The sequence below is a fragment of the Schistocerca cancellata genome, chromosome 1 (genome assembly GCF_023864275.1).
Source record: "Schistocerca cancellata isolate TAMUIC-IGC-003103 chromosome 1, iqSchCanc2.1, whole genome shotgun sequence".
Lineage (NCBI taxonomy): Eukaryota > Metazoa > Arthropoda > Insecta > Orthoptera > Acrididae > Schistocerca > Schistocerca cancellata.
Window position 1 is genome coordinate 728,303,926 of NC_064626.1, and position 13,226 is coordinate 728,317,151.

The following is a 13,226-nucleotide window of genomic DNA, read 5'->3' on the forward strand; positions in this document are numbered from 1 at the left end:
AAGTAACCAAAGTCTGCTACCTGCTTTGTCCACAACTGAGCCTATGTCTCCGTTCCACTTCACATCTCTGCTAAGCATTAGACCAAAGTATTTCTATGAGTTTACAGATTCCCACTGTGACTCACTTATACAGGGTGCTCAGAAAGTCCCACTAAAACTACTAGGACTTGTAGAGAGGAATGAGTACATAATATTTTGAATAGGGACTCATGTCCATAAACATACTGTTTCCGTTCTACAACATTTTCAATTCAGATGTTTAACTCATCCACTTCTGCGTGAGGGATTGAATCATCCATTTATCACTTAAGCACATTTGTTTGTAATAACACTACACAGTACCTGTTTACATTATTCTAAAACAAAAAAGAATCCAGCACACTGTACGTAAATAACAGTAGTGATGCTTTACAACAGCTGCTCAATGTGGCAACCACCAACATTGTGACAGACATGGTACCTACGAAGCATGTTCTGATACAGACTCTCTATCCCATCTAGTGCCTCTTGATTTTCTAGTGCAGTGTTCAGAACTCATGCCAGCAGATCTTTCTCTGTCTCTACAGGAGTCTTATAAATTGAGCTTTGCACGACTATACAAGAAGTAGTCCATAGGATTAGTACACATCATCCTGTCTACCATATTTCATACCGGGACAACTCTGAGACTTTTCTTTTTGCTCAGCAGATGTGAATGTGTTAAATATCTGAACTGAAACCATCACAGAATGGAAATGGTACGTTTCTGAACATTGGTTCGTATTCAAAATATTATGTACTCACTCCTCTCTACAAGTCCTAGAATATTGTAACAGGAATTTCCGAACATTCTGTATTATTTTCATAGGATACAAAGTTTTTTCATTTTGTGAAGTGCCCAATTTTACATTTATGAACATTTAAAGCAAGTTGACAATCACTGCACCTCTTATAAATCTTATCAAGGTCTGATTGAATATTTGTACAGCTTTGTTCAGACTGTACTTCATTGTAGATAGCAGTGTCTTCTGTGAAGAATTTTACATTACTATGAATATTATCCACAAGATCATTAATATACAATATGATCAGCAAGGGACCCAGATGCTGTGACAGTCATGGCAATGGCCAAGGAGCCCTTGGACAAAAGCTCATGGATTTTAAGCTGCTTGACACAAATAGGAGCCCAAGAGAATTTTATCAGTATGTATAGCCCTGAACCCATACATTTATCATAGATATTTGCAATTGCATTTATTTCTGTGTGTAGGTGGAATCAGCCCAAAATAGCACTGCACAGCTTGTGTTTTATGGAATGTCGATTATGAACAGAAAAAATTGTCCTTCTTCTCAATATGGACAATAAATTTTTAAAGGGAACTTGCTCCAACTTGTGTGCCAGTCTGCCACATGTTACACTGCCTCTCTGCTAATGCCATTCAGCAGCACTGCTCGGTTGTTGCTGGCACACTGGTTTTCCTTCAGTTTTGCTATTCCTGTTAACACATTTCATCAAACTAAATACCACACTAGACTAATTTGACAGAAATCCAGTATTGTGTTGGAGGAGAAAACAGTGATTTTGTTTTATAATGTTATGATAACCAGTGTCAATCAGTTTGGACACATTTACATCAGAAATATAGAAGAGTATGATAGTTATCATGGCCATCAGTTGGTATCCATTGTTACAATTCTTGTAGCAATGCATACTGTCTAAAGCTAATGATAGTTGCCATTGTGTCCTGTATTTTTAGATTTGATTATGGCCTAATTCTACTAAAACTGATAGCAGAAACTTAACAACAACAACAACAACAACAACAACATGATGATGATGATGTAGACTGCATTTTATTCACAACAGAGGCAAATTTTAGATCATTCTATTAAATTCCGCTTTACAACATATTTTGCTTGCAACAAGAAGTGAACCAACATTTTCAATTGAGACTGGGTATTATAGGAAACGTGTACAACGTAGGAAAATTGTAAAAGTTAACTGAAACAGTAGAGATATTGTACCTGATGAGCCACAGGAAAGACATTCAGTATATTCTAAATATATGTGGCGGTGCAAAAATTGGAAACTGACATTTCTGCTGTTTTATAGGAGCTGATGAACGCGCTGCTGGAAATAAACATTGGCTGTAACCATAGTTGTCTTCAAAAAGAGCAGTAATGGTCAGAAATGACCAATGTTAGAAGAATTTGTGGTCCCCTCAACATGTTCATGAGCAATACTAATAGAATTTACCATCTTGGAAAAGGCATAATTCACCACATTTTTCATTGACTGAATGATTTATTTTTACATAACTTTCAGCAGCATTCATTTCTTACAAAAAATTTACTTTTCTCTCACAAAAATAATATGTTTTATGCAAAAATCGTTTGTTGTGGACTGTTTTAGATGAAGAAACTCTCTTAATAATAAAAATATAAACTCTGCTGTTTGATGCTAGGACTGGGATTGAAATTAGTTGTGGAATAATGAATTGCTCATGTATCGAAAAAGATGTCCTCAGAGAAACTGGTATAAGTGACCACAAGGTGGTTGTGGCAACAATGTTTACTAAGTACAAAAGAACAATTAAAACAAACAGGAAGACATATATGTTCAGTAAATTAGATAAAAAATCAGTAGAGTCATATCTCAATGAGGAACTTGAAACTTTCACCACAACACAGGACAGGAGTATGTAGAGCAACTATGGGTCAAGTCGACCATGCATTGGATAGATATGTAGCCTGCAGGAGAAAAGTTCATAATGCTATACATTCACTGTAAAGAAACAGAGACTACTGCATAATAGGTCTAAAACAAAGCAAAGGGCCATAGATAGAGAGAAGCTGAATGAAACATGTTTGGCTGTCAAGAGAGAAATGCGTGAAGCCTTCAGTGACTGCCATAGGAGCATATTGTCAAGTAGTCTTTCACAAAACCGAAAGAAATTCTTGTCATATGTAAAGGTTGTTAGTGGCACCAAAGGTAGTGTCCAGTCACTCGCAAATGAGACAGGACAGGAACTGAAACTGAGGGTAGTAACACAGAAGTTGAAGTGCTTTAACTCTGTTTTCAAATGTTCCTTTACAAATGAAAACCCAGAAGAACTGCCCCAGTTTCATCCTTGCGCCATTGAGAAGATGAGTGAAATAAGTGTTAGTGTCATTGGTGTTGAGAAACAGCTAAAGTCATCAAAACTGATCAAAGTTCCAGGGCCCTATGGAATTCCTATCAGATTCTATATTGAATTTGTGGCTGAGTTAGCTCCTCTTTCAATTACGGCATGTCGTAGGTCCCTCAAACAAAAATCCATGCCCAGGAGTTGGAAGAAAGTGCAGGTCACACTTGTTTACAAGAAGGGTTGTGAAAGTGTCATCCAGTAGTCTTGACATTGATGTGTTGTGGAATCTTAGAACATATCCTGAGCTCAAACATAATGAAGTATCATGAGCAAAGTGACTTCCTTCATGTCAACCAGAATGGATTTCAAAAAACATCGATCACGACAAACCAAACTCTCACTTTTCTCATGTGACATACTGAAAACTTTGGATCAAGACAGTCAGAAAGATGCAATATTTCATAATTTCCAAACAGCATTTGACTTGGTACCAAATCTACACATATTATCAAAAAGGGGCATCAAGTGAAATTTGTGACTGGACTGAGGATTTTTTGATAAGGAGAACACAGCATGTTATCTTGGATGGAGAGTCATTGTCAGGCGTGTATCCCAAGGAAGTGTGATGTAACCCTTGCTGTTCATGTTGTATATTAATGACTGGGTGGACAATACTAATAGCAATCTCAGATTTTTTTGCAGATGATGCTGTTATCTATAATTTAAGCACTGACTGAAAGAAGCTGCATAAATATTCAATCAGATCTTAATAAGATTACAAAGTGGTTCAAAGACTGGCAGTTTGCTTTAGATGTTCAGAAATGTAAAACTGTGCACTTCACAAAACGAAAAAAGATAATATCCTTTGACTATAACATCAATGAGTCTGTGTTGGAATCTGCCAACTCATACAAATACCTGGGGGTAACACTTCGTAGGGATATGAAATGGGATGATCCCATAGGCTCAGCCATGTGTAAAGCAGGTTAGCAGGTAATAGACTTCGTTTTATTGGTAGAATACTGGGGAAGTGCAATGTCTACAAAGGAGATTGCTTACAAATCGCTCATGTGACCCATTCTAGAATATTGCTCAAGTGTATGGGACCCTTATCAAATAGGACTAACAGGACATGTATAGAGAAGGGCAGCACGAATGGTCAAAGGTTTGCTTGACCTGTGGGAGAGCATCACAAAGATGCTGAAGAAACTGAACTGGCAGACTCTAGAAGATATACATAAACTATCCCAAGAAAGCCTACTTAAAAGTTTCAAGAACCTAATGTAAATGATTACTCCAGGAATATACTATAGCCGCCTGTGCATCACTCCTATAGAGATCGTGTGAACAAAATTAGATTAATTGCAGTATGCACAGATGCATTTAAACAGTTATTCTTACCATACTCCATACATGAATGGAACCGGAAGAAACCCTATTAACTGGACAGTGGAATGTATCCTCTGCCATGCACTTAACATTTGTTTGCAGAGTATAGATGTAGTTGGCTATTTGCATTGTTCATCATCATCATCATCATCATCATCATCATCATCATTTAAGACTGATTATGCCTTTCAGCGTTCAGTCTGGAGCATAGCCCCCCTTATACTGTTCCTCCATGATCCCCTATTCAGTGCTAACATTGGTGCCTCTTCTGATATTAAACCTATTACTTCAAAATCATTCTTAACCAAATCCAGGTACCTTCTCCTCGGTCTGCCCCGACTCCTCCTACCCTCTACTGCTGAATCCATGAGTCTCTTGGGTAACCTTGCTTCTCCCATGCGTGTAACATGACCCCACCATCTAAGCCTGTTCACCCTGACTGCTACATCTATAGAGTTCATTCCCAGGTTTTCTTTGATTTCCTCATTGTGGACACCCTCCTGCCATTGTTCCCATCTACAAGTACCTGCAATCATCCTAGCTACTTTCATATCTGTAACCTCAACCTTGTTGATAAGGTAACCTGAATCCACCCAGCTTTCGCTCCCATACAACAAAGTTGGTCGAAAGTTTGAACGGTGCACAGATAACTTAGTCTTGGTACTGACTTCCTTCTTGCAGAAGAGAGTAGATCGTAGCTGAGCGCTCACTGCATTAGCTTTGCTACACCTCGCTTCTAGTTCTTTCACTATGTTGCCATCCTGTGAGAATATGCATCCTAAGTACTTGACTCTGAAATATTAGTTTGCAAACTTTCAATCGAATCTGCCATCACAACTAAGTCATCCGCATATGCAAGACTGCTTATTTTGTGTTCACATATCTTAATCTCACCCAGCCAGTCTATTGTTTTCAACATATGATCCATAAATAATATGAACAACAGTGGAGACAGGTTGCAGCCTTGTCTTACCCCTGAAACTACTCTGAACCATGAACTCAATTTACCGTCAACTCTAACTGCTGCCTGACTATCCATGTAAAGGCCTTTAATTGCTTGCAAAAGTTTGCCTCCTATTTCATAATCTTGTAGAACAGACAATAACTTCCTCCTAGGAACCCGGCCATATGCCTTTTCTAGATCTATAAAGCATAGATACAATTCCCTGTTCCACTCATAGCACTTATCCATTATTTGCCGTAAGCTAAAGATCTGGTCCTGACAACCTCTAAGAGGCCTAAACCCACACTGATTTTCATCCAATTGGTCCTCAACTAATACTCGCACTTTCCTTTCAACAATACCTGAGAAGATTTTACCCACAACACTGATTAAAGAGATACCTCTGTAGTTGTTACAATCTTTTCTGTTTCCATGTTTAAAGATTGGTGTGATTACTGCTTTTATCCAGTCTGATGGAACCTGTCCCGACTCCCAGGCCATTTCAATTATCCTGTGTAGCCATTTAAGACCTGACATTCCACTGTATTTGATGAGTTCCGACTTAATTTCATCCACCCCAGCCGCTTTATTGCACTGCAATCTATTGACCATTTTTTCCACTTCCTCAAATGTGATCCTATTTCCATCATCATTCCTATCCCATTCTACCTCGACATCTGAAACATTACTGATCGCATTTTCACCTACATTGAGCAACTCTTCAAAATATTCCCTCCATTTGCATTGTTTATATCAATAAATGTTGTGCTTAACTGTGGACTCTAGCAAATATTTCTGTGGTTGGATGATAGCCAAAGAAATGATGATATCTGTGACTATCTATTACTAAGAAATGTCAGCATGGTATCGGATACTAATACAGTTTAATTTTGTCTACTGTAAGGCACTGTTTTTGCTGCAGAAAATGAATTACCTTCAGTAATGTGTTAATTCCATATGTTAAAAGTGTATTTTTCTCCAAATGCACTCAAAAGTGAAAATGGAATTTCGAGTTTTGTGGTGCAAGGAACTTACTTTTCATCTTTTACTTATGAGTGTTGATTGTACATTGATTTTACAATTTCTCTGAAATATTTGTCTTATCTATTGTTAAAAATAAGTTATAATAACTTTTTCATTTCTTTTGAAAACATAAGTGTAACTAACATAAGACAACATTTCTGAATGATTAGGATTTGTGACAACTAGTATTTAAAAAAGTCATTCATTGTTCAAAGGAAGTTAAAAAATATTTGCAGCAATGTTTTTGTTGTCTGTCTGTGACTCAACAGCGCCTCTATATGGTGAGTAGCAATCTATCTTTTTATTAATGTTGTTGTTACAATAATTGAAGGTTTTGTAAGTCTGTCTTTGCCACTATTGTACAAAAAACACAGTGTAAAACTAGAGAATACCTGAAAAACCTGCAAGAAAACAGCAGACATAATACATCATAGCATCAACATCTTTTGTAACAAGCTGTTTTTAGATGCTGAAAGAAAGACAGATTGTAAATATGTTTCATTACAGACCACTGATGATACTGTATTTTAATAGAACAAAACCCATTTGCTGACAAAAGTACACATTTTGTTGTAGATATAAAGACAGATTTAAAATACCTTCAATTATGTCAGAAACAACATCAGAAAGATTTAAGCCACTTGAAAGAAGCCTGAAATGGGGGGAGGGGGGGGGGGCAGATGAGTTGTATAGACCTACATTATAATGAATGACAATAAAATGTTACTTGTACTATGTTCATTATTATAGGCACCCATAACTTTGTTATGTTCATTATTTTCCATATATTACAAATTACTGTATGTTGCAAGGACACCCTCTTCCTAGCATATTGAATCTCCATGATTCTCAGAGGAATGCCCACAGTTCTGAATCAGATCTTTATATCTGGAATTTTTCCTTTTGGCAGTCCATTTTTTTACACACTTCGTGAGACTTTTTTGAGAAATATATGAGTACACAACATATGAACAGCCAGCACCTGCCACAAAATATAATTCCATGCTAATTACAAATCTGAAGTAGCTGTGATATACTACTTTCCTTATGGTCATGCAGGTGGTTCACACTAGCAAAGGCTTTTGATAGGTCACAATAATAATAATAATAATAATAATAATAATAATAATAATAAATGTGGCATGCAGGGAGTTGTTTAGAGAGGAGCTGATTTCATCTGCTAAGTGGTAGACAGCAGATATTGCACTTTTGGCTTTTGGAAATCAGTACTGATTTTTTAAAATGATATTAAATCTTTGTACAAAATTTTGAATTTGTGACATCTTTCCAAATACGCTTAGAGTGTTGGAAGGAGAGAGATTGGGCAAAAATTTCCCATATATTCTTTTGTATCTTTTTTAAATATTGTTTTAACTACTGTATACTTCAGAATATGTGGTTAACAACTTTCTTCAATGGAGTGATCAACTGTTGTGGATACTGGCTGCAGGAGTATTTTAGAGACTGCTTTTAACATGTTTGTGGTATTCCATACCACCCTGCTGATTTTCCTTTTAGTGATAGTATAACATTTTCTATATCTTTTCGTGTAGTTGTGCTGAACTTACTGAAAGGTTCACCTTCAAACTGCTCACTGCCAAAGAAATTTACCTTACCTGTGTAATTTTCTACATCAATCCCAAACAATTTGATGGTGTGACTTATGGTCTTCTACTTCATCTTCAATTCAGAAAAGTATGAAATAGTTTATTTAAACTGACTGAATGCGTAGTTAGAATTTTTATACCACTGAAATTGCTGAAGAATTGCTAATTTTTGCTAAATCGAATGTTGATCTGAGGAGAGATGGGCAGAGCCTCATCCTTACTCTGTAAGCTGTGAGTTTGGTGGGCACTACTATTTTAATTGAAAATCTGTAGATCTATCAGTCATGATCACTGTGGAAAATGTAGTGGACCTCTGACAATGCCTTTTTATTTTTGAAAATGACTGTCAAACAAAGGACTGTATCTCTTGCTGTATGAGAATCTAGCAGATAATTAATTATGTACTGTGAAGAATTTTACTGTGCAGGTAAAATAATCTGAGGAAAGTTTGATGTAATGATTAATATTATCTTAAAATGGATTTAGTTGCCAAAATTTGGAACAGATAAATTGGTTGGTTAAGCAGAAATTGATTTGTAATTAAGTCTGTATTCTTACAGCTTTCCAGAGGAAGACGCTGGTTCTCTTAGGTGCACATGGTGTTGGAAGAAGGCATATAAAAAATACACTAATAGCAAAAAACCCTGACAAATACGCATACCCAATTCCACGTAAGTACTGCGTAATGTAATCTTATGCACTGTATAAAATTCTCCAGAATTTTAGTAAATGTTGTAAACCTTCTCCTCTCAGTGTCCAGTTAACAGATTCTTGGTGCTACAAGTAACTTTGAAATAACTTTTCACAACACCATCAAAGTAGATTTTTCAGGATATTAACTGTTCCTGGTTGATGATCAGCTTTTATATAGTAAACTTTACATTTGTAATAAACAGATCAGTGAACTCATGAAGACTCCATTGAATCTAAATTACACAAGCAATTGGCAGTAATGCATAGTCTATACTCATAAAGTGTCCAGTTAAAACTTTATCCAAGTGACTGTCCATTACCGTTACTTAACAAATATTAATGATCCTTTGTATGTGTTAGACTGCAGTCTACTATAACTTGCAGCTGACTGACTAACATAGTGACTATAGTGTTTGCATGGATTGACTAAATGAAAACTGCATGATGACTGCTTAGTATGGACTGACTATGGCTTTGTGCACAGTACTTATTTAAAGTTGCATGTAGGACGGCTATCACATAATATTGGAAGACAAAATTATAACATTTTCAGTTTAATCATAAAAGACGGGAAACAAAGAAAATGCAAATATGTATTATGGAGTGGAACAATTTTGATTAACATTGGTTAAATATCCTCAAAATGGTATAAAAATAGGTTCTATTTTATGTAGCAGTATTTTGGTAGTTCTCTTTATCCCAGGGACGTAGAAAAGCTCAACCAAGAGTTTTCTGAAAACTCTTAATTTTCTGATGAAAATGTATCATTAAATAACATGTTATTCTAGTAAAATGATGCATTTCAGGATACAGAAAATTTGGGGCTACAAGACAGTGAAACTGGCTTTTTGAAAGATTTGCATTCTAAGGTCTGACAATTCTGAAAACCAACAATTTTGAATAAAGATAACTTTTTAATTAGATAGTTTTCAGAAAATTAGATGTTGCTTAGAGAGATGAGAATGAGAACTTGTGTATTGGGTAGGCCAATTGTAAGTTAAACAACTACTAGTGGGTTGAGTTTTCATGTCCACATGGTTCACATTGCTACATTTCAAGGTCTCTTTCTGTAAAAAGCATGTGGTAAAGAAAGTAACTTTTACACATATTCATTAGACTCTCTGGTACTGAAACAAACTGTATGAAACTTCGAATTTTTAAAAATTGTCTGTTCAAAAGTTGTTTCACACAGGCCTTTCACACTATGCCCTTATTACAGTCAGTGATCTGCCTGGGCATGCTGAGAAAAAACTCTGGTGTACATCCAACACAGTAGCAAATTGAAAGGCTATTCTTGTGCTCTTTAGTCCAAAGATTGGTTTGGCGCAGCTATCCACAACAGTCTGGCTTGTGCAAGTCTTTTATATCTGGACTAGCTTAGTGCCCACTGCTTCGCTCATGTCGACTGTATGGTCTCCACAATTTTTGTTTTTATTTAATCGAATTTTAATGTTGTTATGCCCACTGCTAATTTGTAAATCAATATACTGTGCAATTTTCATGGTTCTAGGTTGAAAACTGTCTTAATAGTGACATATTTTCAAAAAACCTGTCATCCCCTATTTTACCCAGGTGGAATTTTGAAAAACCTCTTCTTAAATGATGCTTACACTGTAAAATCAACATGTTACCCGAATTTCAAGTCCCCATTCTTTGTGTGGTTTGGGCTGGTCAGTGAGGAGTCAATTAGTCAGACAAGACACTGTCTTTTATGTATAGAGATAGATAAAAAAATATTTTCAAAGATGGTTTGATCCCTCATTTCACCTACTTAGGAGCTGAATTTCTAAAATCATCAAAAAGCATATTTTTTTTATTTGTTAAAGAGAACTAAATACAAATTTTCATAGATTTGACTTTGAAAAAGCTTTCATAAAAAAATAATTTCATAAAACTTCTCATCCCCTATTTCACTTCTTTAGGGGGTTGAATTTCCAAAAACACTGAAACATATATATATTTTTTTTTAATTTCTAAATGAGAAGCCATCTATAAATTTTCATGGATGTAGCTTTAAAATGCCATTTTAGTTCTTTAATAATGGTTCATTTAAAAAAAATCCCCCCACTATTTAACTACTTTACCCCTTAGTGGTTGAATTTGCAAAATTGCTGAAACATATATTTTTGTACTTCTGAGTGAGAAACCAAATACCAATTTTCATGTTTTAGCTTCATAATTGTGTTAATAGTCACGTATTTTCATAAAGTCTTTCAGCTCCTATTTCACTCCCCTTAGGATTGTGAACAATCCCGTCTTAAATGATGCCTACAGTATAAGATCTACATCCCTCAAAATTTCAAGTTTCTATCCTTACCAGTTTGGACTGGGCAATGACAAGTCAGTGAATCAGTCTGGCCCTATTTCACCCCTAAGGGGGGTTGAATTTCCAAAAAACAGTGACATGCATATTTTTTGTCTGTAACAGAGAAGCTAAATACAAATTTTCATTGATTTAGCTTCAAAAATGCTTGTGTAATGAAATACTTTCACAAAAATTTTCATCCCCTATTTCACCCCCATAGGGGTTAAATTTCCAAACATGCTTAAACACATATTCCTTTATTTCTAATAAGTAAAACAAATATTAATTTTCATTATTCTAGCTTTAAAGTTGTGTTAACAGCAACATATTTTAAAAAACCTTTAATAGGAGTGGAATTTTGAAAAATCCCTTCATAAACAGTGCCTACAGTATAATATCAATGCCCTCTCCAAATTTCATGTTTCTATCCTTACTGACTTAGGCTGGTCAATGATGAGTCATTCAGCCAGTCAGTTGGGACGTTGGCTTGTACATAACAACTTCTTCTTGCATTCCTTGGAAACTGTTTCCTATTTACTACAACCAAACTCTGGTCTTCCTCTGTGAAGATGTCTTTCATCTTGTCCTTATAGCTTTCATTGTGCTATGTGAAGCATAGAGTACTACTTGGGACTGCAATTCAAGTCCCTGCATCCTTAGCATATTTTGCCTGACACACTCATCACGATATTGCGCTGAAGATTAACGGGGAATTGGCTAACCCAGATTCATCCTCTGCACTTCCACAATATTAAATCAGTCTACCTTGCAACATGGCTGATGCCCTTTCAATTATTAAATGAATATGGTTTAGCAATTTGGGGTTACAGTAATTAGAATTAAACCTGCTTTGCACAGACTTTCGAGGAAAATACATTCCAGCAATTTCAGTAAATGAATTTCCCCATGGAGGAAGAACCAGCCAAAAGCTCAGTTCTGCAGCATAATATTAAGTGCACTGTCAGGGATTCTAATGAGTGATTTAACAGGTGTGTGTATGTGACATAGTTATGACATGGACCTACCTTCAGAAGCTGCATACTTGAAGTTCAGCCACACATTCTCTAGCTGGTAAACCTATTCTACTTACCTCTGCTGCAGTTGTGCTTAGGCTGTGCTCCAATGTGTCCACCTAATTGAAACTTGCATGTCTACTGCAGCACTCAGAGTGGGGTCAGTGCACCATTACAGAATGAACAAACTAGTCTGTAAAATCGAATATATGAGGGCTTGCTGAAAAGCAATGCTTCCAAACTTTCTATGTGAAAACTCTTGATGGTTTTTAAATAAAACAAACATTATTTATCAACATAATCACCCTGGCTGTGAACACATTTCTCACAAAGAGAGACCAGTTTTTTTTATATTGTCACTGTAGAATGTCTTACATTGGTGGCGGAGCCACAACCTCACCTCTGCTTTTACCACTTTGTCACTATCACAGTGATGTCCACAAAGATGTTATTTAAGTTTGGAAACAGATAAAAATGAGATGGGCCCAAGTTGGGAATGTATGGAGGATGATCAATGACAGTGAACCCAAGGAACTGGATTGTTGTAGATGTTGTGCCACTCATATGTGTTCTGGCATTATTATGCTGAAGGAGAGGGTACTCCATTTGTGGATAAACTCTTCAAATTAAAAACCTGTTTACAGCACACTGTTTCTCATGCAAGAATGCAGCTTTATTACACACTGCCATGTTACATGCTACCAATATGTAAATGTGAAGAATAAGATGTTTGTTTTTGTAGTGTTTTTTTTTTAACAGCTTTAAGAGTTTCACATAAAAAATTTGGATGAATTACTTTTTCAGCATACCCTCGTATTTTATCAAGGACAAACCTTCAGTTAAGTTGGTGTACATGTGTTTGCAGACTTGATGCAAACGAAAGTAATCAGTTCATGACAGTATAATGTAATCGGACAGTTAAAGAAATTACCCACCAAGTTGCGGTAGGAGAAAACACATAAAAGGAGGCTATACTCATGCAAGGCTTTCAGAATTGGTGGCTTTTTCTTCTGGCAGGTGGGTTGAAGGGGAAGGAAGAGATGTGAAGGAAAAAGGACTGGATAGGTCTAGATAAAGAGGTAGATCTCAGAAAAGTCCCGCAGAATTGTGGGTCAGAGAAGACTTACCGGGCGGGATGAGAAGGAA

General features: G+C 36.2%; 1 protein-coding gene across 6 annotated transcripts in view; it reads left to right on the top strand.

Annotated features, from left to right (window-relative positions):
* Positions 1-13,226, top strand: part of LOC126185168 (peripheral plasma membrane protein CASK) — a 530,963-nt gene that overhangs the window by 492,260 nt on the left and 25,477 nt on the right. For all 6 annotated transcript variants that reach the window (XM_049928023.1, XM_049928015.1, XM_049928042.1 and 3 more), the window contains one exon: positions 8,630-8,740. In XM_049928023.1, the coding sequence (XP_049783980.1) occupies positions 8,630-8,740 (111 nt within the window). The remainder of the gene's footprint in view (positions 1-8,629; positions 8,741-13,226) is intronic.